Raw genomic sequence first — 9,414 nt, 5'->3', positions numbered from 1 at the left:
ATTGTTTGTTTCTATCCGTGGATTTTGGACAGAGAAGTCGGAGAACATAACGTTTTCTTGATGTGTTCATCTAAAAATCTACACAAAATGTGGAATGTTCATGTAGCGTTCAGGAGAAACTAAGATCCGGAAATTTAAAGCCTGGTAATCATCTAGTAAGTTTCTTGTCTACGAAATATAAGAAACTGTATCTGTTGACTTCGAAATGGGTGGCAGGTGAATACATTACTTTTGTGGATTCTCTTTAAATCAACTACTGTGACTACATACGAGGAAAAAACTTTTCCAAGATAATGAGATATTTGGCAATGTATTCACCTAGAGTTTACTTTTCGGTAATATTTACCCGTGAAGATTACTAGTATATATAACTATATTTTATGATGAGAAATTTACAAATAACAGTCGTAACAGATGATAATTTTCAATAGACAGGTTTTTCTAGATAATTCAAGATCCTGGAATGTGCTATATATTTCAGAATGTGAAACGATAGTTATCTTGGGCACACATAAAGTAAAAATGAACTAATAGCATTTAATATCAGTGTTATATATAAGCTATTTATATTTGAAGGGTTTTGTGGATATTATAGTAATTTCAATGGTTGAGATTATTAGTCAATTGAAGCTAGACCACCATGGAAGCACTGGACGGCCGTTTCGCGCACTTCTGAGGAGTCCCATACTAAGACGAAACGGCCATCCAGTGCTACCAGGCTTTCCATGGTGGTCTATCTTCAATTGACTCATGATCTCAACCATTGAAATTATTTACTTTTTCAACGATGAATTTCTGCTGTGACAAAGATTATGTATCAGAATCAAAAACAAAAAGGCCATAGAATTGTCCAAGTTACCACAGTACAGTATATGATTATATACAAGCCAACGTACAATCAAATATATGATTTTATCCAAATGGTTCTTGAGTATTGTGAATCGAAGAAAATTGTGACGTCGATATGTACAACTACAGAAATATATTCTCGGTTTATATAACGTAAGCTGACTCTATTCACAAAATACACATTTTGCCTTCTCAATTAGAATTACCCATTGAGTGGGAAACTTTAGCAAAACGGCTGGAACCTGAGTCCATAATTCCACTTCCCACACTCAAAGGAATAGATCGGCGATCTATAACGTGAGATGTTTTGATCATACAACCGTAGAGTGTATGTAAACCTTGAGTTATGCTGGCAAGCAATGCTGTCAGACATACATCATTGGCTTGACGGTACAAATTGTCATTTTGTTCGGCTGCTGAAGGAGGCATGAAAGGGATTCGTTTAACTAAAGCATTGATCTCCCTCAGTCGTGCTCTATTCGGTGGTAATTCTCCTGCTGCAACAGCTGCGACATAAGATCTTATTAACTGAAGGCGACTGCTTAACATTTGAATGGCCTGATAATTTCCTAGTAAATGTTCCGCAGTCTACAATAAAAATACAGAGATATACACTAGTAATCGATGAAAAAATGTTTAAACAGAGTCATTGAACCAAACTTTTATGACTACACATCTCGAGCTAGAAGGTACCTTATTTATTTATTTATTTGAACACATAAATATTGGTACAAGAGAGCGCCAATATATATGCGCCACACAGAACAATGAGAATTCGAAGAGAAAGAAAGGTAAGGGGCGTAAAAAAAGAGAACAATAACGAAGAGATTGGTGTAAGGTAGTGTAGTAATAATGAGGGAACGGAAAGTTACAATCAGAAGAAACCTTTCAGTTAAGGAAGACACAACCACTTTTTTATGAATAAAGTAAAAGAAGGTTACAGCAGGATCGCCACTGGCTTCTATTCTGAGCCATATCTGACAACGTCTCTAGCCACTGTGTAGCACCATCTCTCGGACCCCAACCAGGGAGTCGTGAAGGACCGACAGAAGCCAGTCCTTTGCAGCTTTCTTTCATGCTAAGACACCATGTCATGCACTGACAACCTCTCCGCTTTTTCCAACCAGTCCCAGAGTCGGCAAATAATGCACGGCGTGGAATTCTCTGGGACGACATTCGTAGAACATGTCCAAGCCACCGAAGTCGGTGTTTCAAGATGGTGACACCAATTGCATTATCATCTCTGTGACCGAACACACGATGCCGAACCTCTGCATTACTGACATGGTGTTGCCACTGGATGTCAGCAATCCTTCGGAGACAACGATGATCGAACACAGAGAGTCTTCTAACATCCTCAACTCGGGGAGGCCAGGTTTCACAAGCATAGAGCAAGACTGCTCTCACCGACGCATTGTAGATCCGAAGTTTTACAGCCAGACTAACATCACGAAGGCGCCAAAGGTGGCCCAGATTGGCATAAGCCGCTCTGGCTTTCACTATACGTGCATTGATCTCATCACTCACACACACACCAGCACTTATGCAGCTACCTAGATACACGAACTTCTCGACTACTTCTATCTGCTCACCATCCAGGGTGAGTACAGGATTAGAATCCTGCCAGTCTTGTAGAAGTACTTTGCACTTCGAAGGTGCAAAGCACATACCATATCTACGGACACTGATTGCCAGCTGATTAAGTGCGGATTGCATGCACCACATTAAAACATAGAGATTAGTCAGTGTTTTGACAAAAGATCCTTTAAATAAGTTCAATAAAACCATTAGATATAAGTGTCTAAATGAAATTTCGAATGCCAGTTAACAAAAACTTAGGGATCCAAACGATCTAGAGGTTCTCAACAAGAGTACATAAAACTTTCACAGCAACAAAGCCCTCTGAACTTATACCATAAATTGTTCCGGAAATTATATATATATATATATATATATAATGGTCAGGATGATTTAGAGTAGTATGAAGTCACAGTCAGTATAATAGCAATATAACAAAAGTGAAAATGAAAAAAATAATGTGAATAAAATGAATAGTATGGGAATTTCATCTTGTTAGTTGAGGTAATAATAATAATAGCAATCGTAATAATAATGATATCGTTGTGTGAATATAATAAGTAATAAGGACTAGACACGCATGACATTGATCAATTAATTGTGAATATAATAAGTAATAAGAGGGATGTTATCAAGGTGATTACGATAAAGAAGGGTCCATGTGAATTGAGAAAGATGGACATGAAGATTAAGATAGATATAATAAAAAAGTGAGAAGCTGGTAAGAGGTTTATAATATTTGGTTTAGGTATCCGGTGATCCAGTCGTAGGTCAAGGTAAACATAGAGGCTGGATATACCTTTTCTGGATACATAAATTCGGTTTTCTGGAGTTGATCCAGATGGCTTCGGCTATGTAGAGTAGCCGTAATCTAGCTCTTTGAGGTAGATTTTTTAAAACTTTATATAAAACAGAGAAAGCTTCTCCTACTTTGATATGATGTTTACTATCTACCGAGTGAGAAAGAACAGTACTGTTGATCGATTTAGTAACTCCTTTTCTCAACCATGCTGGTACATTTTCACGAACATGCAAGAATAAGTCCCTCTGATTACGGCCTATGTAACTAGCTCCACTGGAGCAGTTGAATTGGCATACACACATGGAGGAGCTCATCATCGGTAACCTATCCTTGATTTGTTGTGTAAGTACTGATTTATTTTAGAAAACTTCTGTTGAAATGTACTATGAATATCTACTTTATGTTTATAACTTTAGAACCTGATGATGAATTTATTGAAAAATTGTCCGCTCAAATATTCTACATTTGTGGATATCCTATGGGGATTTTTGAACTGCTGAAATTTAGATAACATTTGTTTTAGTACATTAATGTTAGTGTGTGTTTTAGGTGATATAAGTGATTAGAGATTGATAAATCATTACATTATAAAGAAATAGAAGGGATTTACCATTGATGAAGTCTGATCAGTAGATGACATTGAAATACGTGCAACATAATCGATACCAATACGTTCTGCTTCATCAGTTGCTAAAGTATATAGTACCTGAAATAAGAGATACCCATTGGTTTCATTGGTTGGCTTTCGGATATGTAATCATCATCAAAACTTAAGCAGTAAAAGTACTAGTAGGGAACTGGAAATTAAGTGTATATATCAACACGAGTGACTAAGTATGGTGTCATATCGTATATGATGTATATGTAAATATTAATAATACCTCTCTAGAATCTGTTTGCACAGAGTATTTTTAAGAAATAAAAATGAGCTGATGCTTCAAACGCAGTAGCTGGGACAAACATAAAGAATAACTAACAGAAAAACTGAAGTATGGAATGTAAAAAGTGATCCAAGTACGAGTTATTCTACTTGTTGGCTAGTTAATTTATATAGCACGTTTCATCAGTCCTGGTTGGTTGATGAGTGATTAAATCTAAATACAGCTTCAGTAAGCCTATTAGGGATTTAGCAACCTGTGTGGTAGATGAGATCGTTTAGCTATTTGAGGGTGGGTAAACTCCTCAGAAGTTTGCTATTTTCTACTTTACGGATACGAAAGATGGTTTACGAGAGTAGAAGAGATACGCAGGCCGTAAGCATTTGGCCATAAACGTTTTCGAAACATTTCTTGAGTATAGTGAAAAAAACAGAGTGATCAATTAAGAAGTAAGACGCAAAATAAGTGGTTTGTTATGATTAAGCAGAAATTCATTGATGCTAAATGGAAACGTAATTTAACGGGTTATCCATATTCTGTTTTGTAAATTATAAAGTGTAATCACATCTGCGAAACGATTTTGTTATTTATTCGATTAAACAAAGCTCAATAATTAAAGTTATGAACTGGGTTCTCTTAATCTATGACATTCATAACAGGCCACCTGAATAAGAGTGGTCTAAAAGTTGAACCATTTGAACTGTAAAGTCACTCCATATTTAAACCACTATTATCCGAAAAATATATCCATTATGGGATACATCAAAATAGCTTAACGTTATACAAAAGGAAAACTAAGTGGGTGTGTTTTATCGTTACTTCTACTAATAGAATGACACCACAAAGTTAAGTTGAAGCAAATTAAGTTTACCAAACATAAACAAAATAAAAACAACGGGTACCTGTCTAAAGTGAACTCTCCCATCGTTATCCACTACTGACTCATAAACCCCGATTGGCAGGTTCTCTCCACATGTTTGTAGAGGGTCTAATTTTAATATGAGGAGAGATTCATTAAGTTCTAGCATCTAAAAATATGCATCAATAGATGACATCAGATTGTACTTGTCTGTTGAATAACTCATCTTTTTCATTGATAGCACCACCAGTGGTATACCAACCAACTATGTCTAAATCTGGATAAACTTGTTTGCATTGAGATTCACGAGTGCTGTAAAACTCAGAGTTAACTGACATGTGTGGTTCATCAAGTAATAACTCAAAGGAATTTGATATCTGTCAGATGAGCGATAATATGGATTAGATAAATATACATACTTCAACATGGTGACCTTCTTGTTTCCCGAGCAAAGCTCCATACACTGTAACAGCTATAGAGTTTTCCTTCACTTTGTTACGCGTCCAATGTTCAGATATATTTAAAATAACAAGTGGATGTAAGAGCACTGATGCAGAGCCTGTTCCAGAGGTCACATTGCTGACATCAACATTAATATCCACTTCCATTTGTTGATTATCTTGAAAGTCTTTGAAATTAAATATTTTTTTATGGTAATGGTCACAATAAAACTTTAGGAAGAATTATAAACAAACTACTCTTTATCACTATACTACTTAAAATTTTCGACTTGCAAAATCATCATTATTAAGGTATTTTTAATTGAGATCACGAACCGACGAATGTTAGACCACCAATGAAAACCTGAGAGTGCTGGACCGCTGTTTCGTCCTAGTGTGGGACCCCTCAGCAACGCGCACCCCAAGTCCAACACGCGGTCTCGAATTCAGGATCTTCGGTCTCGCGTTAACGCTTAAACTTTAAACCATTGGGCCGGCACCTAACGATGTTAGTGTCTAACTAACCAATCCACGTCTTATACTAGGACAAAACAGCCGTCCAATGCCTCCAGTTTTTCAATGGTGGTTTAACATTGATAGGTTCATGATCTCAATTTAAAGTCAACAATCTACACAACCGTATACTGATAATTACTAAGGTAGCTGATCTTTCTCGGATAGAAATGTGGACACTTACAGTATGAGATGGACAACGTGAAGATGCCATTGGACATAAGTGTTTTGCTATGTGACCAATTACGAACAATAAAAGCACGGTTGGGAATTCACTATTAATTATTTAGCTCTACATAAAACTGCTACGAATTGTTTGTCGACTGTAGTACCGCTTTACTTTGCCCCCAAATGCCCTGGTACGGCCGAGAGTGGGGAGTCTGCTCTCCCTCTCCAAATGCTCTCACATGGCTACGCGTATATAGCCTCTGCCAAAGAAGTCCTACTCACTGCCTTCTCGTGGCGGGGGTGTTGTTTACGAAAATGAGAGGACGAAAAGCGAATATCCGGCGCTTTAACCTGATTCCAAACCAATGGTGCACATGGGCTCCAGTATCCTGCGGGGACAAATGGCGTATGAACCAATTGTTGGTCACCGGCTTCCATGGGACTGCATCCCCTTACGATGTTCCACTGCCTTGTGGATCAGACTGTAGGGAGCAATTTCCTACAGGTTTAATTCTGAGCTATTCTCTAGACCGTCGAATAAAGAGTCTTGGTTTGGCCAAAGTCAGAACAAGCAAGCTATTTGGCTAGATAAACTTTATCTGTTTCTAAAACATAAATTAACATCGTTAGTGTACAAACAAACTGTACGGTCTATTAATACAGGGAAAAAACAGACAAATAACATACCGAACAGTAGCCAGAGAATAGGAAAAATGAGTCAACAAGCAAATATTGTTTTACAATGAACATCAAATTGTGATTGGTTAATAAAGAGATACAGTAGTACAAGGTCAAAGGGAGTTACTGTGGTGGTGGGCTTTTACCTTTATTATTGGTGAGTTCGTCTATCGATCACATTTTACACAGACCTTCAGGTCGAAGGCTCGGGGAGTGACCCCCTAAGAAAACCACCTGCTTCGGTTTGGGCACCCGGGCAGTATCACAGCCCTCACACATATTGAATGAGATTTTTGTGGCGCATATGTCTTTGGTGCCTCCTTGTACCAATCTCTATGTGTTCAAATAAATTTTTAAAAAATAAACCGCTTTACTTTAAGTTACGATGTAGTTTGTGTGGGTGGAAACGTTTGAGATTACTAGCTTACCTAAATTATTGCGAGTGATAAAAGAGCACAAGTCAAAACAAAACACTAAAGACTATGAAGTGCTTTCGATTAGAACAGTACATAAAAAGATGACTACAGTCATCAGTGTTAACTGATTTAAGTCGTTCATTTTCTTAGCAAGAAAGTGCATAAAAAGGAAAATAGGCTATAAGATATATAAAACGGCACTGGTGGTTTTAAGTTGTCATCCATTGCCTTTATAAACATATATATTGGAACAGTAACCTTAATTTAGTGAACACTATTTTTTGTGTATTTCAGAAAACTAGCTGAGGATTTGTGAACGTAGTGGTGTAGTCTTCTTGTGGTTCTCTGAGGTACAGTTTTATTTCAATCAGAATACGCGACTAAGTTGCATATACATCTATCAGTGGTCTTAATGGAACAATTTTGATTACACAATAGCTTACTATCCACTTAGTATCACTTTATTAGTGGCTAATACAGATAGCAGAATTTACGAATTATTGTTTAACATATCTAATGGTTTTCTATGTTGTACACTGGGTACATTAAGGGAAGTGGATATTTAAAACACTGCAGATGTGAACGGAAATTTCACCAGAGAAATTTATACTATTTATTATAGGGGTACAGCTCTATGTTATTGGCTTTGAGCCACAACATTCCTGTGTGGGAGATAACGATATTAGACAATTTTTTTGTAGTGAAATATGTAAATTAGAATTCGAAGAAGCAACCCAGTGACTGAAATCTGCGTTCAGTAACAAAACCTTAAACTTTCATTGTACATTTGTGTGATTAGAAATCAGGACCACTTTGAAAAAAACTACATACGACCCGTATTTTATCTAAAACGTCAGCATTTTTATTAATGTAAAACTGCCACCACATAACGGGTTAGCACTGAAGATAAAGTATGACAATAAACTTGAATGAAAACTGCATGATAATCAACAGAGAATGCTTTAGAAACCAGTGATATCGCATAACCATTAGTGAACAACTTATAGAGGTCAACTATCTGTTTTTCGAATAACTTTGATAATAACCCTTAGACATCATAAGCATCTAACCTTTAAGACCAATGATTGCTCCTGCTTGTCGTTATTCACACCTACTCATCATTATTGCGTACACAGCCTGGGTATACACAACCAACGTCCTATTTGCTTAATTCTGATAAACTCCTATAGTTTTATCAGTCTAAATGAAATGTTGAAGTTTACAAGCTTAAGCTTATAAACTGGTAGTAGCGTATTATAAGTTATTAAAACAATTGTTTTAATAACTCATAGTACGCCACTACCTTTGTTAAGGTTATAGATGACGGAATTAACTGTCGATTAACTGCGTCATAAGTTTTACGGTGATAGCCGCAGTCTACTTAACTAGGGCCAGCAGTTGACAAAAAAGAATCAAAAACATGAGGATGCTCATTCATAACAATAAAAGGATCTTCTTAGGCAACAACCATTACCCCTAAATAAACCTTCATCGAATTAATCTGATTTGCACATGAACTCCAATGACTCATAGCGCGTCCAATTATTGAAATGATTCAGAGTATGATAAAAGGTACTTAGCTCTATTAATCTGGCATTATGAGTACATGGGATTAAGGGAAATGGACTATGGGCTTCACAATATAATACTGAGTTCAGAAACGTATTCAAGGACAAAAGTAGATGAACCATAAGTGATACTCTTCAAATATATACAGAGGCTTGATGACGGCAACAATGAAATAAAGTTTGAAGGAGGGTTGACCTAGCAACGTTAAGGAAATGGGTACAAAAACAGTACCCAATACATGACTTATGATATGGTTAGGAATGGATATTATGTTAAGTACCTTTGGTTATATTACCAGCAAGCAGTTCAAATTCGAGCAAAGTTATGAGAATTCGACATGACAATTAACTCTTATCTATGAACCGATAAAAATAATTCTATAGTTGAGGAGCACGATATGATACGGAAACACACTTATTTGGATTTGTGCAGTTATCCCACTGACCTTAGAGACAACTTGATTTGTAGCGCAACTGTACAAAAATCATCAACGATTATACTACATCCAATGTCTTTAGAACGATACTATTTGGTGTCTATGTGTTGAACTATTATAAACTATTTTATTTTTTTAATTCACTTCTCGTTTTGATATAGCAGTTCCCAAGTCACTTACGGAGTACAGCGAAGTTAGTCTAGCAACAGCACTAACGAAGTTCAAGTT

At 36.6% G+C, this 9,414-nt stretch overlaps 1 protein-coding gene across 2 annotated transcripts; it reads right to left on the bottom strand.

Annotated features, from left to right (window-relative positions):
* Positions 1 to 679: 679 nt before the first annotated feature.
* COPS6_1 (COP9 signalosome complex subunit 6) lies at positions 680 to 9,237 on the bottom strand. Of its 2 annotated transcripts, XM_051218141.1 has the most exons (6): positions 9,031 to 9,237; positions 5,386 to 5,594; positions 5,173 to 5,343; positions 5,010 to 5,135; positions 3,840 to 3,935; positions 680 to 1,437 (listed from the first exon to the last, which is right to left on the bottom strand). In XM_051218141.1, exons 2-6 carry the CDS (start codon positions 5,572 to 5,574, stop codon positions 1,042 to 1,044), a joined length of 978 nt encoding a protein of 325 aa, XP_051074012.1. In that variant the 5' UTR covers positions 5,575 to 5,594; positions 9,031 to 9,237; the 3' UTR covers positions 680 to 1,041. The 2 variants fall into 2 exon arrangements, with proteins under 2 accessions (XP_051074012.1, XP_051074013.1); XM_051218142.1 differs by having other exon boundaries at positions 5,010 to 5,343; positions 9,196 to 9,236.
* Between the last annotated feature and the right edge of the window lie 177 nt (positions 9,238 to 9,414).

This window comes from Schistosoma haematobium, chromosome 1, assembly GCF_000699445.3.
Source record: "Schistosoma haematobium chromosome 1, whole genome shotgun sequence".
NCBI lineage: Eukaryota > Metazoa > Platyhelminthes > Trematoda > Strigeidida > Schistosomatidae > Schistosoma > Schistosoma haematobium.
Note: the sequence above shows the minus strand (reverse complement) of the source record. Positions and strands in the feature narration are given on the sequence as shown.

Excerpts from the sequence above, each read along its gene's own strand:
- COPS6_1 (XM_051218141.1), bottom strand. The coding sequence starts at position 5,574 with ATGGAAGTGGATATTAATGTTGATGTCAGCAATGTGACCTCTGGAACA. Across the intron at positions 5,344-5,385 it reads AAGAAGGTCACCATGTTGAA|ATATCAAATTCCTTTGAGTT; the intron begins GTATGTATATTT and ends CTCATCTGACAG. Across the intron at positions 3,936-5,009 it reads GGAGAGTTCACTTTAGACAG|GTACTATATACTTTAGCAAC; the intron begins GTACCCGTTGTT and ends CTCTTATTTCAG.